The sequence below is a fragment of the Hetaerina americana genome, unplaced genomic scaffold, assembly GCF_022747635.1.
Source record: "Hetaerina americana unplaced genomic scaffold, ioHetAmer1.1.p SCAF_8, whole genome shotgun sequence".
Classification (NCBI taxonomy): domain Eukaryota; kingdom Metazoa; phylum Arthropoda; class Insecta; order Odonata; family Calopterygidae; genus Hetaerina; species Hetaerina americana.
This window is the reverse complement of record NW_027287427.1, coordinates 73,785,836-73,809,459: the sequence shown is the minus strand read 5'-3', so window position 1 is coordinate 73,809,459 and position 23,624 is coordinate 73,785,836. Positions and strand designations below refer to the sequence as shown.

At 39.1% G+C, this 23,624-nt stretch overlaps 2 protein-coding genes across 3 annotated transcripts in view; both read right to left on the bottom strand.

The window, feature by feature from the left end:
• Nucleotides 1–1,100: 1,100 nt before the first annotated feature.
• Nucleotides 1,101–18,036, bottom strand: LOC139697677 (probable cytochrome P450 49a1). Its single transcript, XM_071596494.1, has 11 exons — nt 17,848–18,036; nt 16,442–16,766; nt 13,725–13,971; nt 12,806–12,922; nt 11,112–11,188; nt 6,444–6,645; nt 5,499–5,667; nt 5,079–5,248; nt 3,621–3,699; nt 3,028–3,276; nt 1,101–1,958 (listed from the first exon to the last, which is right to left on the bottom strand). Exons 2-11 carry the CDS (start codon nt 16,686–16,688, stop codon nt 1,845–1,847), a joined length of 1,671 nt encoding a protein of 556 aa, XP_071452595.1. The 5' UTR covers nt 16,689–16,766; nt 17,848–18,036; the 3' UTR covers nt 1,101–1,844.
• A 923-nt stretch (nt 18,037–18,959) lies between these two features.
• Cyp49a1 (Cytochrome P450 49a1) overlaps nt 18,960–23,624 on the bottom strand; it is a 106,068-nt gene continuing 101,403 nt past the window's right edge. For both annotated transcript variants that reach the window (XM_071596496.1, XM_071596497.1), the window contains exons 10-11: nt 22,856–23,098; nt 18,960–20,288 (exon numbers count right to left, since the gene is read on the bottom strand). In XM_071596496.1, coding sequence (XP_071452597.1) covers nt 20,175–20,288; nt 22,856–23,098 — 357 coding nt within the window. In that variant the 3' untranslated portion in view covers nt 18,960–20,174. The remainder of the gene's footprint in view (nt 20,289–22,855; nt 23,099–23,624) is intronic.

Here is a 23,624-nt window from a genome sequence, read left to right as displayed (position 1 = left end):
CAAAGAAGCGATTTTACTCTTTCTTTGTCTTTTTATCCGTGAGAATCTCCGGCGACGTGTTTTCAAAATTGTTTGGAAAGCCGCAATTGCAATCAAGTTGAATTGTAAGTAAGCGTTATTTCAACATGCTAATAATCTCTCCGGGCAACTTCCTCCCACCTCATCTCCTCTGCCGTTATCTTAATTTTGGCTTGCTGCCAGCATAAATGATTTCCATTACGAACTTAACAGGTTTTGAAATTGGTCTAATAAGTGGCCTGGAAGGGCAGCACACTATTAGTTTTACCTTTTTCTGATCTATCCATTGCTGAAGTGTAATAATGCTTCGGGAAGCTATTGGCAACCGTTTGGTGTCTCCCGCGCTCTGTTAAATACTTGTATGAAAATATTTTGAATTTCTCCTAAGATAGCTAACGATTATAGCTTTTTTTAGTAGTCTCAAAGGATGAGATGGAAGATTTAAAGCAGGACGAAGAGAGTTAGCAAAAAATGGAGGAATGGAGAACTAATACTGCGAATAGGATGTTATTTAAACCTTAGCCATGGATGTATTATTTTGAGCTTTGAGGCGGCTCTTCGAAACACGATTATATTTTATCTCAATGATAATGTGACTTTTTCAATGTGTCGGATTCTTTTGGCTATTACATCACGCTGTCGACTCATTTTCCCCTCCAAAACATCCACACCGTACACTCCAATGCACCAGTTACATTTTTCCCGATCCTCTCTACCAGCTACTGCCAACTAAATTAAAGAGATTGCCCCATCACGATATGCAGGAGATAAACACGCTCACTTTTGATAATCGCTCTACTTTAAAGTGCCTTCATTTCACATATACGTCCAATTGCAGCATAAAAGAGTCATTTAAAGTTAAACTACACCATTTTATAGAAAACCGTCCTTAACATGTAGAAGAAAAAAAATGGAGGGTTAATGAAGATGCGAGTAGAGTCGGTACCATCACAATAGCAACTATCCGTTCAAGAAGTACGAGCCTGGAATACAGGATTTGTTTCAAATGCTGTGGGTAAAATTAAAATGCATATAGTTTTCTGTATATATTTACAACGAAAAAATACAACAGTGTGTAGGATTTCATGCCAAGAAAATTAAAATCAATTATTGTGGAGGGAAATTAATTTTCTGAGCGATAACTTTAATTAAATTTTGGAACATTCTTGTTATTTATTCTTTGTGGAGTTCTCTGTTCAGTCTCACTAAAGTATAGGTGAAGTATATATAAAAGTAACCATGATTCAGCTATGTACACTATATGGCTATGATGCAGCTATATACACTACTACAAAAAATAATACAGAAGACGTGCTGACGTGTGGTGTGCTATCCCAAATGAATGGTCAATAAATCTGATCTTGTTCGTGTTGGGATGTATTACTTCGATGAATCAAAAATAATCTCGCTTACTTTCGTGAAATTTGGATTATAAAATTTTCCATCGCCGATTATTTAAAAAATTATATCGCATTGTAGAGTGTTCATGGCGATCTTTTCAACTGCAGTAGTATTTAAATCAGTTAAATTCAAAGCTATGTACACTGAGTATTACTGATCAAATTTAGCTTCAGTAATCCTTAGTAGTCCATAAGTTTTTCCATGGAGGCTGGTAGCATATTTACAAGTTAAATGCAGTGTATTGCTGTTACTCCTTTGGATAATTTCGCTCTATGAGACGATTAGTTCAGGTATAAGAAGAGGAATAGGTAATGGCGGGATTTTTTATTAAGTGGTGAGAGAGGGCTCCGGAAGATCTCTGTCGACCTGTCCACACTTCTGCACAGGCACATATGGTATCTCTCTCAATCCAGCAGAGTGGACATCTAATCGCTCCTCTCCGTCAACTTAAATTTCATGGGGTCCTTGATTGTGTTGATCAGCCTGCTGACGAATTTCATGTCCCCGTATTTGTAGTCCACGCGGTAATTACGGATGATCTGTTAAGGAAAAGAAGGTCAAGGCGAATGATTTTTACACTCTGAAATTATTGCATTGAAATGCATATTAGTGGATGACTCCATTAAAAGTTACTGTTGCGGCATCTCCCGCAGTTTCTTGGAAAGGAAAATAAGTATTAATTAAATGTTGCAATAATAATTCAAATATCTCGTTTCCTTTGCAATGTTGCCGTCCTGAAAAAATTGAAGATTTATATTTATGATGATGCATACTCTTTGACTAAGATTAATAATAAATAACATGTATCTGGCTCCTCTATTATGGTAATTATATTTAATGTTAACATCTCAAAATTCACAGTTAAAGAAAAACAAAAAAAAGAATGTGGGCTTAAGATAGGCAGTCGGAAAAGTACTATGTATGAGAAGAGAGAAAGCTGCAGCGAAAATTCAAAGATGGCAAGTTCATTCAATATATACCACTGGAAAGATGAGATAAGATGATAAGGCAGAAAGTGTTATTCCTAACTTTTAATTTTAAGATGTGTTTACTTTACTGTCATTAAAAACATTTAAAATACACCACTAATATATGTATGTTATGTCTTCGTGGGTTTTCCCCTGTGTGAGGGTTTCAGCTGAAGCTGTGGAAAACCCGCGAAGGCTCCGATTGAATCGTGCCCTGGGCAAACGCCAAACTGAGATACTGCTAATATACTAATTTATTTCTCCAATTACTATCTGAATGGAATTTAATTGTGCTATATTAAATTTTCTCTGTTTTTCTACGCAGTTTTATTTTCAATAAGGCTTCTCCCGAGGTGTCCCACGACAAATTGAGTTGCACGTCGCGCAATTTTGGAGCCCTGGGCAAACGAAACATAAGTTCATCGGAAAATAATTTCGAATCGAATCCAGGGCAACGAAATTTATGAACATCATCCAAGCACATTCTGCAATGCGGACACTTACACTTTTACGGTGTAGGTTTACACAGTTTACGGACTAGGTTTATTTGAAGATGATTGCCCCAGTCACGCACTTGGAATTCACACGCTTCCGTTTCAAGTATATGTACGTCCTCCATTGAGTGCTTGATACAACCCACCTTTGCGAGCAGTATTTCCATCTCCAAATCAGCAAATCGCTTGCCCACACAGCTTCGGGGTCCGAACCCGAAGGGCAGAAAGGCGAAAGGGTGTCGCTTGCCGTGGCTGCAGATATCGAAGTCCTCCGGGCTCCCCGCCGCGTCGCCCGTAGGTCTCTCCTTGAGCCACCTCTCCGGGATGAACCTCTTGCTCTCCGGGTAGATTTCGTCGTTGAATCGGTACGCTATGTTCGGCATGACTACGGCGACCTGGATTCGAAGAGGTAAAGGGTAGGGTAAAAAATACCATGCCAGAAATCGCTGTGCATGGTGGGCCGTGTATGTAATCGAGTCTACATCTTTAGCAAATATTACGTATTTGATGTCGCTGTTAGAGAAGTATTCCCAATGTATTCTTGAGCAATAAATCCCTTCCAGTACTTGATACTAAAATTTTATGTTAGTGATGTAGCCACTAGTATTGATGTAGTGGTTGAATGTGCCTTGTTTCGTTTAACAAGGGTTTATCTTCTTTTATGATACTTCTTGCAAATAGACTCGGAAAAGTCATCAGTGAAATACGACTTCAAAATACCGTTATGTATCTCACTCACCCCTTCTGGCACTCTGTAGTTGGAGATCACGAGTTCCTTGGTGGTATTCCTCGAGTTTGCAGAGACGATGGGCATCACCCTGCAGAAGTCGAAGGCAACCAAAAGTTTTACAACGAAATGAAGTCATTATTTCATCTTATGTATATATATATATATATATATATATATATATATATATATATATATATATGTGTGTGTGTGTGTGTGTGTGTGTGTGTGTGTGTGTGTGTGTGTGTGTGTGTGTGTGTGTTCAGTAATTGTGATAAAAATTTTAGGCTGGACTATATGGTTAAGGTAACCGAGACATTTTTAACTTTGAATAATACGGAAAGGACTGCAGTGAAGACAGGAACAAAACAAGGATCGGTATGAGAAGTAATGATGCACCCTTCCGGCTAACCTAAATTTCGCGGATGCCAGTATAATTTCTGCAGTGTTGAAAAACTCATGCGGGCCGACCCCCGCGAAACATAATGGCAAGCAATGGCTCACTGGGATCGAGGAACACACTAGCAGTCGCAGGCGTCGGAAACAAAAAAGAAATGACTGCTCCCTGCAAAAGAAATTCCTTGTTTCTTTTCTTCAGACTTAACGAGTGACGATAATAGAAAAACTGAGCCATTGCGGATTTCAATTGAACATTTTATGTGAAAGAGTGCGTGTTATAAGCCATTTCTGTGTCTGGAGCTTGGAAATTGAGAGCTATTACCCGTCTACCTGATGTATTTTTCATTGCAAACTATGTGATTTTTTCGGTAATCTATAGGCTGTTTTGCATAGTAAGGTAATCAATTAGATTTGATTTGGCTCGGATGCATTAAGATTTTCGAGGAATGTATCAATCAAATGCATGTATTCCTTATTCTATAAATTTCACTGTGATTAAACTGTGTTTAAAACTAGTGAAGCATTTTTGAAGAAAGATCCTTTCTTTAAAGGTGTATAAGTAAGGGAGTCCATGTATATTTTTAAATTCAGACTGCTAAAAGTTTCAGGCGAGTCCATTCGGTAGTAAATATGTTCAATCAACAAAAATCCATGTACTTTCACTGGATCGGAAACAGTGCGCAACGATAATTTACTGAGGTCCATTACGGCAGAAACCAAAATAAGCGGGGATCAAATGACTTTGTTACAATGCCTTGATTTTCAGAGTCATAAATATACATTCAAATTTCCGGAAGTGGTATTTAGAGTTTTGATGGGCTATTTTTGTATTTAATTTTATTATATTCATACTTATTGTAAGGAACTTTTGTTAACCAGGGGATGTTTTATGGGTTGTAGATGAGGGGGGTTTGAAGATCTTAATAGACCATTATAAATCAAAACACAAAAACATTCACAATAAAGGAAGGAACATTTCAGGAATTTAGAGGGCCCAATTATCAATTATACAGGCCTCGTACAATGTAAATACAGCTTGCATTATAATGCAGCATTTATAAGTAGACTTGCCTCATGGACTCCTTGATAACAGCCTTGAGGAACCTCATCTCCTCCAATATTTCTTCGGTAAATGGTGAATCTTTCTGCGGAAGCAATTGCTTCAGCTCCTTGAATAATTCTTCTTGCTTGTCTTGATTCCTCGAGAGTGCGAACATTGCTATCGCCGTTGAATACGAAGTCTGAAAAAATTGTTAGACTTAGAAATTGCGTGACGACGAAGTTTTCGTATTTCTGAAAATAATCTCTACGTCCAGTTCTGAGTAACTAAAATTAATCCCTGAAACGTCATTCAGTAGATTTATATTTATTTAAATAATTACTTACTAGCGTAATCAAAGTGTGTGAATATTTCCCCCAAACAGTTATAAAATAAAGCTGTTTCATTTTTCCAGAAAAGTATGAATGAAAGGCTAAGCGCGGCCTTCTCACCGTGTCTATGCCAGCAAATAGCATGTCTTGGGCCATGATGCTCGCGGTCTTGACGTCCGCCCGGGCCAGAAGCCTCTCCAGGACACTCGGCTCCCCTTCATCCTCCAACCCGGCCTTTTTGCGCTCCTCCACGCGGTCAATGGCTGCCTGCACGTACTTAACGGACACCCTAGGGTAGGGAGGGAGATATATATATATATATATATTATAAAACCAGAGAAGTGACATTGAGGAAACACTATATTAGGTGCTTTCATAGGTACGAACACGCGAGCCTATTGGTTAGCGACCGTTGCAGTTGCATTTTAACCAACTTGCAATGAAGAAGCGTGATGAAAATATTTTGTAAATACTTGTAGATGTCACGCTGCTACTAAATCTGGTTAGTAATTGATTAGAGCTTAGAAAGTGAACTTGAATGTGTTTCATCTTCATGTCGACACACTGTTACGTTTATGGTGCAAGTATTTCAGGATGAGGCACACTTAAAGATCTTTAAATACAATATCATTGACAAAATTTTATAATTTGCGTAAAAAGTAATTTTTTCACATGAGTGACCGACTTTTAATTGCCCGAAAATCTGTTTTATTTTTAAAGAAGTTGTCAACATACACGTATGAAAATAATCGTTTCCTGAATGATTCAAATGTGCATACGATTTTTATGGCACCTGGAGTCACTCAAGAGTGATATGGACCATCCAAAACTAAATATTCTCCAGTCAATGACTCCTCAAAACCTTTATACAGGGAAACATTATATATCATAATTAGGATTTATAAACCTAATCATTTGCCACTCGTTATTGCAAGAAACGAGTTGCAGTTATCCGATGCATAAAGTTTCAGCATTTTGCGTTAATTACATGGGGTTGAAGCTGTGAGTCGTATATACAAAGTTCTATGCATAGGTAGTTAATCGTAGGCTCCATTTAAAACTCACTCCAGGAAAACATCCAGTGCATCGATGAATTTTTTAAAAGAAGGCGTCGTCATTATTTTCCAGAAGGGTAAACCAATCTCCAGGTCGAATAGTTTGTCGAGGGCGACGTTGACGGCGTCGATGACTCTCTGCGGTTCGGACCCAGGGGCGAGATTGGGTGCCAGGCACCCCAGGCGGGCATCCAACGCGACGTAGGCGATGGCTGTACAACGAGAGAAAATGCATTCCATATCGTGTGGACTTTCATTTCTTTTATTTGTGGCATCTGAAATTAGAATTCTTAGTACAATTTATAGCATTGATTTTTCATGAATTATCGCGACATACTACATTACCATTTCGCAGAGGTCGACGCTGAAAGTTTGATTTAACTTGCTATCATCCTCATCATATTCCCTCTTTAAAAGCAAACTAACTGACCTAATTTCTTTACCATGTCGTCCCTAAATGTATTCTTTCCATCTCAGCAGGACCTTTTCTGCTTCGATTAATGTATTAAACGTTGCATATGAATAGTGTAAGTAGAATTTCCTTTCCTAAATCCTTGTATCTCCTTCACATTTCTGCATAGTGTGCCCATTTCGTCCCGTCTCTGTACACAACATGCACGTATATTTTCCTTGCGTCATCCACCGCGCTTCTTTCGCCCTCTTTTTTTCCTCTCTCTTTGTGCTTTCGTCTCTTCTTCGTCTTGATTCAATTCCTTCCATTTTCTTTGTTTATGCATCTTTATAATCATACATATTTTCTGCAATCTGTGGCATCCTACTACTTTTATCATTCCTATTATTGCGTTTGTCGCTTTATTTATCCCTTGTTTGAGATACTATCATTCCATCTCACATCTGCTCTGATTTTTAAGCATAGTGTTCGTTCAGAATAAACCTTGTCCCTTTGTAGATCTGTATGGCTTTCTCCTCACTGTCATTTCTCGTTACTACATCATAGTATAGCCCATTCTCACCCTCCTCCCTTGCCCATCATCGCACTCCAATCCCCAATTGCCCTCAATCGTTTCCTTCTAGGAACAACTGCAATTATGTCCTCTAATTGGTCGCATATTTATTTACACAATTACGTTGCAATTAGGCAAATTTCCTGGTGGTGACGGTCAGGTTAGGTCAAAGATAACTCTACAAGGAAAATTACATACGAACACATAAAAACAGAAGAGATAAAATATTTTTACATAATGACACTTCCACATCACATACAAACAAACTTCCACATCACATACACTTTGCCGTCCACATCACATACAATATGCCGTCCACATCACATACAACCAATATTTTCATGACTACAATGAAGTTTATTACCCAGTGGCTGCTTTACATTTCAACTTAAAACTTCTAAAATTGGATGGAAAGGGCTCAAACAAACCTACAGGCAGCTGGTTCCAATCAATTATGGTTCTATTTAAAAAAGAGTATTTTTTCTTATTTGTTTTTTGAGTCCTTATTTTTATTTTGAGGCTATGGTCGTTTTTTCCCTTAAAGTTAGGCTTTTCTATCCCTTTCCATAAATCTTCCCACGCTTCGTCCTTTTTAACAATTCTATACATCGCGCCTAACCTACTCCTTTTTCTTCTATTTTTCAAACTCTCCCATTTCAGTATATAGTATCTAACATTTCTGTGACACTATCTGTTCTTTTATACCTTCCGAGTACATTTCTTGCTGCCTTTCTTTGAACTTTTTCTATCTTTTTAATATGCCCCACCTCATATGGATCCCATACTATGAAGGAGTATTCTAGGATAGGGATAACCAGTGCCTTATATGCTTTTTCTTTTGTGGCTACGCTACCTCCTTTTAAATTTCTCATCACCCAATGCAATACTTTAAATGCCTTCCGTGTCAAATTGTCTACTTGGACTCCCCACCCAAGATCCCTAGTTAAATAAATGCCTAAATATTTGCATTGACTAGTACATGGGATTCTTTCTCCAAAGAGGGTGTTATCCTGTCGAATTCTTCCTCATGATTACTTGGTGGCATGTAGACCTAAACAATGACCACGTTCGTTGGTTCAGCCATCGCTTTTACTCAAAAAATTCTCTCCTTCGCTTGCGCAACTGCTCTTCTTCCTCCCTCTCTTCTCAATATTATTGTCACCCTTCGCTGGCTCTCTTTCCCTCCATTGGATATTACTCTATAACTATCGCTCCAGTAATTTTCGCGACCTATCTGGCATCAAAGACCTCACCAGGAACAATTATCATTCACCTCACCAGCAGTCCCTGGTACGGCATTTTCTAAGTAGACACTTTAATTTTTGCGTTTTCTTCCCATTTTTATCATAACTCTCCATATATTTTTGATCGGATTTGCGTCCGATGGCCTTGATAGCTAAAACCTTATGAAGTTTATGGCTGGGAAAATGATGCTAGTAATGACTCTAAACTAGTAACTATATGATTAAAACGCCTAAGTTACTTTTATAAAATATCTAAGTTTAACTATAAGTTTTCATATAAGTACCATTTTCTTTCATAATTATTAATTTTCCATTTCCATCATTATGAAATATCTCTCAGAACATAGATCCCAAAGCCCTTGACGGAGGCTTATGCACTTCTGGGTAAAATTAAAACGAATTTCTCTCCGCTCCTTCGTATCTTGTGTACTGGACGCCACCGATATCCCATCAACTGGGTAACTCCTACTGCATTAACTAGGGGCTAGTCTTCCCCTGATTGATACATAGGGGCCTACCAAATCAATGACGATTGAAGAATGTTTTAATATTCCTTTGCCTTAGTTATCATTCGTAAACATCAACTTGATGGACTGCAAACTCCCCAAATCCTTCTATTCCGAGAACCAAGCTCTCGCCACGGTTAATAACTGATAGCACTGGATTAGGTGCGATTTGATCTCGCAAAAATTAGCTCTTTTACTTCTATTCAGAAAATTAATCATGAATGTGTGATCCAAAGGGGACATCAAATCATCAGTCTTCCCTCTTGCCCTTCATATGAGTGCTTTCGCTCTTTCTGACCGAAGGCCAAATACATGGTCTGGTAATGCTCCCACCTTAATCGGAGACACAGTCTATGAAGTAATCACTTGTCGGCCCGAGATTCTGACTCACCTCAATTGCTAACCGCACATGGGCTCTAATAATGGGAAACCGTTCGTCTCTCTTTCTGTAAGAATCGAGCAGGGTTTGACAATGTTAAGGATAACTCGTCCGTGGCTTACCCTTACCTTTTACGTTTGCCCGCTATCCGCCTACCTAGGCTTTCGCGTACGCTGCCGGATCGGGCGCGCTGGCGCCGACAGATCGATTCGGGATAACTCGGGCACCACTCTTTTTTTGGCCTGCAAGAATCTATCCCACAAGCGCAAACGCATTGAGCCCCCCTAGCCTCTAGTATTGCAGTTTATTTGAAAATTATTATTTTCACTGAGAGTAATCAACGCAATTCGAGCTTCCAGCTTGCACATATTGTTATCGGAAAGAAGTCTAATTATAGTAGCCTCTTGATTAGAGTAAGCGGTGAAATAATGATGATGATGACAAAACACGGATATAATTCTTTCGTCGGTTTTTTTATCATCCCGTAAAGAATAAAATATGATGTTCATAGCCCTACTCGGCGACCGGGGTTCTCTTTACAACTTGGACGGAAAGGTACCGAAAAACATAACTCAAAACAATTGCAAGTTCTGTAATCCGTGCATTTCGATCTGCAATTTATCTTCATGAGAGAGTGATTTCACCACCCTCCCATACAACAAGGTATTCTCTGTTATTTATTCCGTATTTTTACAGATATACGAGACATACTCGCATTAACAAGTTTCCCGATTTACCGCTATTCGAGCTTTTCTCGTTTGACGGTAATTTATTCTCACGCCATCATAGACTCATTTCTTGGCAAACGACTTTCATAAAAAAATCTGATTTTTAATGATTAGCTAATATGCTTTGCCTCTCACAAAGAGCTGAGTTACAGTTGCGTTACTCGCTCTGTCGGACGCGAGTTAGTCTTACGGTTGTCTTCCATCAATAATTGGGTTCGGGTAACGCAGTGTGAATTCTTCATTCATGGCCGCCCCTCAAAATGCGCCAACCCATTTTTAATATTAAAAATATGCCAACCATCGATCGCGTCATAGTTACAAATGAACCACCGGCTGAGTTCATATCGCTTGCAATAAATAATTTTACACGAGGCATATTGTAGAAACAGATGTATAATTCTTTAGAAAACGTGTATTTGATTACGTAAAGTGGAAATATTAAATTCCTGATGTGCAATGAGTAACTTAGATAATGTAATCATAAGTAATCTAAGAAATGAATAATACTAAAATGACTAAAGCGTGTAATTTTCCTGATAATGCCGCAAGTCAGTGAAACGCGTTGTACCGTAAAATGAAGTCTGTGGAAAATTACAAACTCATTTATTATGAATTAAAATAGTTAGCCCTACACGCTACCTAGACAAAATAACTTCAGTTTAAGTCCGTTCAAGGTAATTCTACTTGCTGCTCTAAATTCTACTGCTGATCATAAATGCTAGCCAATTGCTATTCTACCTGCTTTATGTGGGCTTATATACCTACGTGAGAAGAGTTAAAGCGTAGCTTGACCTGAGAGGTTTGTGAAAAGGAGCTTCGGAGTAAGTCTACCAAAGGCACTGTTGGTCTCACTTACATTCTAATGACCACTTGAAGAGCTCGTTGCTAAAATTCTCGGGGAGTTCTTCCTTCTCGTCCCTCATGCCTCGCATTCTGTGGAAAGATGTGAACACTTATCAATAGTTGGATACAAAATAATGGCTTGCCAAAAGTTGGCTATGATTTAGTTTTACGGACTAATACTGACACGGCTTCCGCTACAAATGTAAAATAAATGAGTGACATCGTGCTTACATCAAAGTTTTCAAGTCATATTCTGGGACATTTTTACTTCAAAAACCACTGAATTCGATGTGCAAAATAACTTTAGCAGGCCTCACTAGACAAATTACCTGTAGTTTTTCCAATATTAATTAGCTGTCTTTTTGCCTTCGATCGTAACATTCTGTGGTTCGATGGTTATGTACCATAATAACACCAACAATTGCCTCCTCTTCAACGTGGTTTTTTTAACCGATTTCTCTTCTCGTCTGCTTTTCATAGCATCAAGTTGGAAGAGGCTCATAGAGAATAACAGGCACGGTCTCAGTGCCATTTCCCCGACAGACAGTATAAAATATGAAGTAACGGTGGCACTACAGTGACTCTATGAGAGCCTTTTAATGGTTTTTGATGGCACATTCCGCCTGTGACGATACATTTCAAGCCAAAATCACTTTGAGGTCAACTGCCATGGAAACAGCCATTTACGCTCGGTAGTTATATGTGTGAATATGTTTTCGAGTGGTCTAAAAAGGTACATTGACAGATACAGAATTCTTTTAGGATACAAAAATTCTAAGACATGGCTAAATGAAAGACTTTTTTTGGGCTGATCCAAGTATTTATGAGAAAAGGGGTTTCTCATAGTACCTAGTTAGGTTATAGGATTACGGAATAGAGGGATGACTCATGCTCTACAAAATATTTCGTAGTAAAAACAAGGGTAACCATCATCCTCACAACACCTAAGCACTGGTCCATAATCCAAAGGAAGTAATCCCCGTGGAGGGGTTCCTCCCTTTGAATTATGGACCAGTGCCAAGGAAAGTATACCCTAACAGAATGGTAGGCCATCGCTTTTACCAAGGGCCTTCCAATTACCAATATGGTTCCATGTAACCTTGAAAAATGACGTAGTATTCCAGTTTCTATGGCGGATTCTCAAATAAATGGTGTACTTAACGAGCTTTGGGGAAAACTTTTTTATTTCCAAAAAAACTTGCTGGTATTCAAGTGTTTTGTGTATAAAATATTTTTTCTGAAAGTTAAGAAATGTTCTAAGATAATCTTGAGGAATAAGAAACGAATCATTCAGATAAGGACTCAGCCGATTGTAGAATTGAATACAGACCAGCGTCTGACAGCCTATAACTGATGATTGATAGCTATTGATAATGACGATGAAATGATACCGCACGCTTAAGTAGATTACAGTACTTTCACACCCAGGAACTGAATGCCCAATTAAAGGCATGTCAAATGTATGAAGCATTCAATATGCTGGTCTTATCATTCAGCGAGTCGAGGTTGTTTGAAAAACAGTTGTGTACTAGTAGATTTGCTTGGTATATAATCGTAAGCTATTGAGCCAACAAAAATGGTGTAATTGTGTGAAAAAATTCTAATTTATATTAAGGTGTATATTTAATATACTCTTTTACATAGACCATGAATTAAAATTAAAATAGAGGTCCATCGCTAGGCCAGAGGGAAAACCATTTCACTTACTTGTCGACGAACTCCTGGGCGACGGCTGCAATAGGTGGCACGTACCTCTTGGAGATCCTTGGTTGCATCATCGGCTGATTAACCTTGCTCCTCGATTCTCCCCATTTCGCACCGTTCCTGTGACGAGAAACATGCGAACTTTCAATTCCATTTAATATTATTAAAACAGAAATAATACTTCCGTGTCAAAATTGTAAATATCTGATGAGGCTCTAGTATGCAAAGCCGAAACTAAATTGAAAAAAAACATTTCGTGGAATTTTACAAAATTATTTCTTTGAATTGTGTCACAATGTATTCGTATTATTTTTTATCCAGAAGCAATAATATATTATTGAATTATTGCGTATTACTACAAACTAACAAATTGCATTATTCATTTATCTTTCAATCAAATAAAAATTTGCCTATAAATTTAAAATTATTTTGGTTCATTTCACTCCTTATTTATTCATATTTGCCTATTAAGATAGCTTTCATTGTATTTACTTATCCGGCCATGTAAAGCGTTTAGAAAGCTGTAGCAAAACAAGAAGTATTAACTATTTTTAATTCCTAATCCCATTATAATTTCCTAGAATATAGGAGTTTCAAATTACGTTTCAGCCATTCAGCCTAAGATTAAAGATACACAATTCTTTGTCCCGGTTCAGGTCGATACTTCCGGGTTTAATAATACATACATAAAATCACCCCTCGATTTATAGATGTCCAGATGTAGAATAATAACTTGGTACATATAGCAAGGAATGGTAAAAAAAAAACTCTGCAATTCCATTACCATTCCTTGCAATATCGAGAAATACCACTTAGCCTGAGATAGTTTGATCGTGAGTCCTTGAATTTCAGAGAACTTGAATTGGTCGCAGAAACTGAAAGAAAAGTTTTCCATGAGCGAAGAATAATTGAGTGTGTTTACTCTGTGAGGATGCTACCACCGCCCTCGTAGAAGTCCTTCCTGAGAACGTTTCGATAGTAATTCATTGAGTGTAGGCTTTCCCGGAAAGGCCAAGGGCCCTCGTTCCTAAATACCGTCTCCACGTCTTCCGTTCGGTAGGCGAAGACCATCGCTCTACGGCCAGGAATCTCGGTTATCTTGGCGATTGGTCCATACTTCTCATAAACTTTCCGGAACATATCATCTGTCTGCAAGCCCCCATATTCTCCTAAATATTGTCAAGAAAAATAATAATCAGTCATTCATGTAAATTGATCAATTATGCAATGAAGCGCATGATATTCACATTTTACTAAGAAATAATGACTACTCTCTTTTCTTCTCGTCTTTAGTTTCACAAAATATATTTAACATTAAAATAGGAGGGCAAAAACTAGAGCAGGTAGAACAGTTTATGTATCTCGGTAGTGTTTTGGACCAACACGGTCAAAGTAGTAGGGACGTAGGAGAAGAATTGCGCTAGGCAAAGAGGCTTTCACAAGGAGGAGGGAGTTGATGACAGGGACTTTGAGTAAGGATGTTAAGAAAAGACTCGTAAAAACTTTGGTATGGAGCGTAGCTATGTACGGCGCGGAAACGTGGTCATTGAAACAGGAGGATAGACGTAGAGTGGAGGCTTTTGAAATGTGGGTGTGGAGAAGAATGGAGAAGGTGAAATGGACAGAGAAGAAAACAAGCGAGGAAGTACTTGGTATGGTGGGCGAGGAGAGGGGTTTGTTGGGAGCAATCCTATGGAGGCAGGAAAAGTGGATGAAGGGGGTATTGACCGGCAGTGGGATGTTGAAGACTGTGATAGAGGGGATAATGTTAGGCAAACGAGGAAAGAGAAGGAACAGGGTAGGGATGTTGGACGGGATGAAGGGAGGAAGAAAGTACTCAGAGATGAAGAGGGACCTGATGTAGAGTAGGATGTTGTGTTTTGCTAGGGGCCACAAATTATTTAATTAGTAATTACGTCCATCCAAAAACCTACCTTAACCGGTAGATTACCTAATAATAATAATTACTATCATCTTTATTACTACTATTCTACCGGTTAGGGTGGGTTTTGGATGGAGTCAGGCTCTACCGCAATGAAAAAATACATTTACATTCTTTTCATTACACAACATAACCTGACATCCGAAACTTCAAAAAGCCCCTCTTCAATTTCGCATACTTACTCACTGTATTCTTTTATATGCCCATCGTATTCCCCTTCCTCGTTTGCTCAACGTTGTCCACGCTATCAGTCTTCAGCAATCCACTGCCAATCAAAATGCTTTACATCCATCTTTACTGCCTTCTTAGGGTTTTTCCAAACGATCCTCTCCCCTTCCTCGCCATATCTAGCCATTCCTTTTTCGTTTTCTTTCTTCCATTTCACCTGTTTCGTCCTTCATTAGCCATCTAACACTGATCTGTCGAAGTCTTCCGGTTAAATTCATCCCTCATAAAGTCTACGAATTAGTCCATAAAAACTCTTCCTCCGACATTTTTCTAAATCTTTAAATAGTTGCATGAGAGATTTATCTTTCCTCGTGGTCTTATTTTATTTCAATTCCCTTAATACCCTGCCTGCCTCGCCCTCAAGTATTCCCTACGCTATCCCTATCTACGTCATAATCTCTGTCCAAAATTACTGGCTTCATGTCTCTATTATAAAATGCCTTTGTATATTACATCCAAAGGGACATAGCTAGGGACGTAGTCCAGTAGCTAGGGTGCTGGGCTACTGGTGTGCTTGACTTGAGTGCTCGATTCCCGGGTACGTCTCTGGAAGCGCTCAGCTTCACGCAAGCTGTATGATGTTTCGGGTACCAGATCTTCCAGGGAAACCGTAGGTGGAACAGGGAACACCCTACCCCGATGTGTGAGTTACACATGCTATTTGTCCGAATTCCTTTTAAATTCTGCATTCATTTTTAAAACCGACCTTCCGGCTGATAGCTGTGGTTTTGTAATCCATTCATTTCTTTTGAATATTTTCTAGTTATATAAATTATTTCCTCGGTTTAATTTTTATTATTTGCACGGATTTCCCCTTCTTACTTCCTGCCAGTGCTTTCACCTTCCTCTAAAGTGCACAAATTTCATCCTTTCTTTGTAAATTTTCCATATCCCCGCACTGCGTAGTCTACCACGCTTCCTTCGCTCCAACAGTTTCCCGTGTCAATTTATTATTTGACTCTTGACACCTTCTACCAAACTCTGTGTTTAGAATCTTCCATTTCCTTCTCCCTTCTATCTTTGTATTAATTTCGTCTGTAATCCATAGCTTTCTTGTTTTTCCTAATTACTGCTCCTATAGTTTCGATATCTCTTTTTGGAGAAGTTCCTCTTTACTTCTGTTACCCATCTTCCTTTCCTCTCTCATAATTTTCTCCATAACCTGTAGATAATCCTTTCTTATCGTCCCGAGTAACGCTTCCAGTCAATTCTTTTAAGTATACTCGTATACATTTGAAATTCACGCATTGAAGATAGAGTAGCCAGTACCCACTTGACGTGCGACGCCAATGGCGTACATGTCCATACATATAAAACATTGGATGTTATTACGATTATCGGTTTACTTTAGTTTTAAATTTTAAGCTTCACGTATTCCAGCCATCCCCAAGAGGTCAAAATCTTTAGCATGCATTTCGCCAGTGAAGGTCCACTGGCTCAAATTGAGATGAGCGCAGCGGACGACTCACCTATGAACGGGAGGAATCGCCCTGCGTTCCCAATGATGGGCAGGGGTTTGGGTCCAGGCATTTCATCAAAAGGTCTGGCCGCCGCGTGGTCACCCGCCTCAGTCATTCCTGCAGTGGAGGGCGAGGGTTGGCCGGTGTTCAAGGGGCGGCGACCGGGGCATCGCCACGTGCCCGTGCACTTGAACGGCTGCTGGGTGGCTACCACCGCCTTGACGGGGCTGCACCGCGGAATCAGGCTGGTCGACATCTCCCTCGGGGACCTCGGCGAATGCTCGGACTAAATCGACGTGAGTGCTTCGGTGCGATGCCCTTTTCAAGTGACGACCTTAAAAAGTAGTTCGAAATGATTAAACACCGTTAGTCAATGGATTCTGTTTGTCAATGTGAACGACTTCTCTTCCTGACGCTGTTTTTTCGATAGTGGCCAGTTGCGTCTTTGGGAATCGGTGGACGTTTAGGGTTAGAGGTTAGTATTCGGGGATTGATGGGAGCTGCGGCATCAGTATTGACCGAATTATAGCGCCAAGCAGTCAGTAGTTTAGCGTCCCGCCGGACTGAGAGAGTGCCGCGCTAAAGGCATGAAAAGCCCAATTGTTGTTTAAAAATTGAGAGAGAAATCCGCTTCATAGATGATTATAATCGAGGTAGTCTTTGTTTCCGCATTGGTCTCTGGCGTCACATGGATATTTTTTTCTCTGCTGTGTCTTTGTCTTACTTCATTCTTTACTAATTCATGTACACATTATAGAAAATATGAAAAGGTTTGCTTTTGACAACTATAGGCCCTATTAATTCCCTAGCAATGACGACTTTTCATTCATTTGCGCAAGCTTATCAGTTACGTCTCCAGAATGCTTGTTTGTTTTAACTCGTAGAAATTTTGTTTTCTCTTGTTAGAAATATAAAAGTTTAATGATATCTAGGCATTATAGTAGAGATCCAGACAGGTTTCATTGCAGTCATCGATAACGCCGTGTTTCTTCTCTCCTCCCTTTTTATTATATTTGTAATCCGCTACGCCGGCCTATGCAGTACCGCAAGAATCCGCTTGGCAAAAGCATTAAATACACCTATTTTTGCAATTGTTTGCCCATAAACATATTCAACTTCCTTGTTTTTAAAATAGGAAATAATATTAAAATAATATTTAAGCTAATAATCAAAACAGAAACTTGACATTCTCTGTAAATCCATTCTGGCAAAATATTTTCGTTAACCCGCAGCCTAATGACAGATGGTTACCGAATGTGGGATCAAATTCGAAGAAAAGGGGAATTATGAAAAGAACGGCGAAAAACTGACAAGAATAAATGCTTAGGAAAACGTAATAATAAAGTAATTTTACCGAGCTGAAAACTATCTAGCATTTATAACGCATCTTTCCCAACCAGGTTTGGTTTCAGTACCTTAGTGATGTGATAAGTTGTTTTGATACTCTGGGGGTGTGTCCTGGAAGCACGCTAAGGTTATCCCGCCTGTGACGCAGTGCGCTTCGCCGCTGGATTCACTCTCCTTGACGTTCCTCGCACTGCTTGCCCCAATCGCACTGAAACACGGCCACAGCTATTGATACCAGGGAAGTGGCGCCATGGCGATGAGAATTGAGTAGGGGAAAGGCAGATTCATCAGGGGAAGGAGGGGAAGATCAACAGAGCTATCTCCCTTCCCCTCGCAGCACTCAAAAATCGCGGCCGAGTGAGATTCAAGGCCGGGCCGAGGAATGTTTTAGTCAAGACAAATCTGAGCCGTACTACTGCTGTTATCTAGCGGAATATTTTGTAACTCGCTACTGCTCTTTACCGCGCGACTACTCATTGCTTTAGAATAAGCGCTTACGTTTCCGAGATTTTAAGCACTTAATTTGTTGGGTATTCATTTCCTTTGTGTTTTAGGTTTCGTAATGTTAATGTGGTCAGGAGGTTATGCCAATCCAATGGGGATTAAATGGATGAAGTTTGTGGCACCTCAACTGATGTCATCGTTCCAATAATTTTGTTGTTTAAATTATTTCTTGACGCCACAAGCTTTGAATACATCGGGCGGTAAGAATTTGAATAGAATTTGAGAGGCGAAACTATGGCTCTTTTGCGGAAACCATGTTTACGTACCTTTTTCTAAGTGGGTGTAATGATTATTGATTGTAAACGGAAAATTGAAAACAATGAAAGGGGAAAGGACGTTGAGTAAGAGGGAGGAATAATTAGGAATGATGAACGACATCTAGGGAGATAGAAATCATATGTCATTAACAATTGGTTTATCGTGATGCGTGGTATGTTGCTTAGGTTGAGTATGGTGGTCGTTGCGTAGTTCCCGTATCTATCAGAAACTCACTGCGACCACATGTGTTATTCTACTGTTGAAAAATATGCCTGCTATTTCATGCGGTTATTGTTTTGAATTAATTTCAACATCATGGCAGGGAAGAAAAAAGAAACTTTATGATGCATAAATATATTTTATTTTCACATGCATACATATTAATTATTGTACATTGAAAATTTGATCTACAATATATTCATTTTTAACAGTGTTTGCTCTGAATCGTGGTGTTTCCGGCATTCATAGAAAGAACTTACCAACCATAGTCATATAATATTTGTGTATATTTCACAAAAGTACTCAAAGATTCTCTGTGGGGAAAAACTTATAATTTTAACTTCTTCGAAACATTTATTTGTGGCGAGACATGAATGCAGGAAATGCGAGGACTTGTACAAGTGAAAATCCTGAACTACAGTCCACACCAGCAGCAGAAATCGAAGACACTCCACATGAGAAAATTAAGAAAAAAACATTCCCCGAGCTAGAATTGCTGAGGTTCATGCGTCGCTTCGAGTTCAATTTTCAATATAATTTATTTATAATAATAATCTACACACATTTAATATACATGATATGTACAGAAATGGTTGGATCAAATTATGTTAATGTGTATCACTGGATTTCGCAACATGCGTATCGACAAAAATGGCTTCTTTAGCCTGTGTTGAACATCAGTCAAAAGCAGAATTCATTCTTCGCATTACCATTGCACTATTATCTAATGAAAAACCCCTTTGAAAAAAAAAGAATTTAAAGAGGCACGCACATTTTAGGAAAGAGAATCTCGGACCATTAGATCTCCTTAATGAGATCTAATGGTCCGAGTCCCTTGGCCAGTAGCTCATTGCCTTGAGCTGCCACGCCGACCTAAATGTGAGACTTCCCCCGTAAATAGAAAATCTTCGTATCAACGTCGGACACGTACGGATTAGTGACTTCCGGCGTTCGAAATAGCCTACTATTTAATGTATGTACTTTTTTTACATGTTCTCCATGGCGTATTGTTGAATTTTTTCCGCTTTATGTAATGAGGTAATTATTTCACCATTACTCCAGGGAGGCAATATTAATTTCTTTGTTCCTCTCGCCCTTAGTCAATAGCCGACACAATCGTATATTGCACTCCAGTGAATTCCATCTTCCGCGTTTGTATCGTAACCTTGGATACCGATTCCATTAATATATCCATTCAAGTATTGTCTCTGCATTTCAATGGGAGATTGCGGTGGTTCAAAATTTTAGGTTAAAGATACCAGCCGAGATAGGTGAATACACTTAAAATGACTCTGGGTGTAGCTTTGGAATGCAATATTGCATATGGAATTTAGTAAATTAGATTCCAAGGAGCGGGAGAAGATCAGCTGGACAAAAATTTGTGAGCGGTCCGAGGCCCACTGGGAACTCCATTTCACTCCGGTCTCTCCGTTAGCTTGAAGTTGAGTGGTCCATCGGGAGTGAACATAGGTTGGATGCTGTACTCTAGTGGTCCGTGTAGATGCTCTATTTTAAATGTCCGGACCATCTGAAATTGAAACCGAACATATATTAATGAGTGCCCTCTTCTATCTCATCGGGAAACATCCAATTACAAATTATGGCGCTATAACATACACTTGATAAACTGTCTTCCTACCACTGTTCGAATCATTTGAGTAGTAGATAATTTAGGTACAAGAAAACATTCAAATCGAGCGTTCTAAATGTTGAATATCTTTATGAATAGCTTTATATTATATTAAGCTAGTTAAAAGTCAAGAAAAGCAATAAACTGATATAATCGTGAAAATTCTGTGAAAACCTGTGATATTTTAATGTTTTTCAAGATTTTTTTCAATTACCCATTTAGATAGTCATGGGAGAATTAATTTAATACGTGTACATTTTAGTGTAATATACATAGGCTGATGGAGAAAGATAATCTTTGGTATTTATCACTTTAATTCCGGCAATAATTAATATTATTATAAATTGACGTTCATTAACGGCCGATTTCGTAATTCACTATACAAAAAATTACACTTGAACACATAATAAAAACGCCTTGCTCTGGACGGACCCTAAAGCACATTCTTCCAATTAACCTGGGATGGTGCAACTTACCACAGCACACTGTGCATATAATAAATAAGAATTGGTTCGAAATGTCATGAGAAGGCATAAATAATTGAATTTGAATCTTTTCATGATAGATACGAAAAGAAGTGCAATTCCAGCTGGCAGCAGAAAGAATTGTAGCTTTAGAAAAGTAAATGGGAAATAGTTGGAGTGATTGATAGTACTTATCTCATGGGAGCACAGAGTATTTCTCAAACCATCAATTCTCAAAGAAAATTACCAACATTGACAATCCCAAATATTTCTAAGAATTTGGTATTCGGGTTCTGCAATAGATTTCTTTTGTGTAGTTTGTTGTCAGGTTGGAAAGAAAGTAGGATCCGGTCATTTAGATGATATCAGTTGATTAAATTTTCAGCATTACCGCTATCATTGACCGAACAAGCTTAAAGGGTTCCCTTGCATGGGATAGGCCGTCAATCGCTGGATTAAATTTTTGGAAGAACCTGTGACATTCCTGGAGTCGCACTGTACCTTATGTGGGAAGTGTGATTTTAGGGAATATCACCCTGAACTTGTCTTTTTCGAAGCTCAAAAATTATCTAAACCTTACAGCTACTGCTTAAGACGCCCTCCTAAAGAAGGAAATAACTAACAGAAAAACTGCATGATTTCCTAACTTAAGTTTTCGAAATAGCTCATGCCTTGAACATGTTTTCCATATGATGTTTGTTTTTTTCATGTCTTCTGATTCTGACCAGAAATAATGCTTATCATTGATTTGCCTAAAGTATGTACAGGTATACTTATTGACCTTGGTAACTGACTATCTCTGGTTTGCTGTGTACATATTGACATACATTTTGCACGAAACATGGCTCAAAGTAACCAAGAGTATCAGTTTTACAGAGCTAACGGAGCGTGTTCCAGTTAAATTATGCTTGAGCCGAAATACTCCTTAAGCCCATATCTATGTTTTAAGTAATTGTCTTTAATAAGTCTTTGTTTCAGACTAGGATGTCATCTCAAGAGAACTAACCAAACAGAACTCAGTGTGTCATATTTGTTGATGGCATTGTGTTTGAAAGTAACAGCAGGGTAGGATTTAGAAAGGAAATTGGAAGAGTTGTCATTTCTTGAATAAAAGAGTCTTAAGATTATTAGTAAGAAGACAGAATATATATTTCAATAGAGAAATTGCAAAATTCGCTTGCATAATGGTATAACCTGAATATTGGACGAAGAAAATAAATCAGGGACTTAAATCAGGTAAAAGAAATGGAAGAAGATATCATGATTCATATACGATAACTTCCTTCTAGGAGGTGGAAAGTACTCAAGTCATTTATAAAACCAGCATCAGTGCATTCATCTGAGGTATGAAAGGAAAGAACGAAAGAAGGTGAATGCGTGGGAAAGGCGGAAATGAGTGTGTTAAGATATTTTTGTATGAGGTAACTAAGTAAGACAAAATATCAACAAGCGAGTTAGAAGTACGAAAATGAATTATTGATAGAGGAGCGGATAAAACTTACTATTTGGTAGCTTTGCTGCCCCCATTACATTTTATAAATGCAAACTCTAAGAAGCCATAATAACGCACAAATACGTCCGCCACATCCCGGGTTTCGATGCATCAGCATCCTCATCAAGTACCCTGATGGTGACCCATCAACACGCAAGACGTGACTTGCTTATTATTCTGGACTGCAATCCTTTCAGTAATAAGTTTCAAGGGAATCAGATTGAAATGGCTTGAGTAATGAGAAGGTAAGGTAGCCATGTAAGGGAGCAGAGTAATGAAGGTTGAAGTGAATGAGAGACAGAAGACCGAAGACAGGGGTGGCTGTGAACTGATTGAGAAGGGCCTCGGGAGGCGTAGGATGACAGAGTGGAGGGGGTGATGAGGAGCCCACTCCACCCCGGGGTCTCCGGTGAGGGTTGGGAATGACGATGGAGAAGAATAGAATGTAGGGCCGTGAACTGTTGGGTTGTTGGTGCCTGAATTTCGAATCCCTCGACCGAGAGCTTTACCTTGGCGAGCACTACTTGGATCTCCAGCTCCGCGAACCTCCTGCCGACGCACATGCGGCGCCCAAAGCCGAAGGGGAGCGAGACGAAGGGGTGGACGGCCCTGTGGTTGGCCCACGGGCAGGGCTCCCCAGCTCCGCCGCCGCCAGCCCCGGACTTGAGCCATCTCTCCGGAAGGAACCGCTCCGGCTGCGGGAAGTTTTCCTCCAGGTTACTCACCACGTAGTGCGGGAACACAACTTGCTTCTGCAAAGTACGGAAAGCGAGACGGTTAGTCGGCGGCATCGGCCTTAGCGGCGGCGTTGCGACTTCAGACACTTTTCACTTGAATGGGTCGCTTTGAAGGTGGCCGCTCGCTTGACGTCCTCCGTTGCTGTAGACTAATACGTATTTGCACAAAAATACTCTTCTGTGTATTTGAGATTATTGAGTATCTCAACAAAATGAGGTTATTCCCTTTTTAAATAGAAATAAACAAATTATAGGCATTTAAATTAAGCATTTTCATAACTCCAACACTTTTATGGGACTTTATGAAATGTATTGTCCTAATTTCGTTGTCTGAAGTTTAAAATAAGTGAAACATTGATAAAATTGTCGTCACCTTTCACGACACCAACCTCAGGTCTGCTGGTTAATCCCATCCCCTCCCCTCATCTGGGAGAAGCCGTCGATTTAATAATGCAACAAATACTAAACTTAATTATAAATTTATTAAACTTTCATTAATCTAATGGTGAGCAGATCATAAGGTAAGATTCTTTAGGCTATT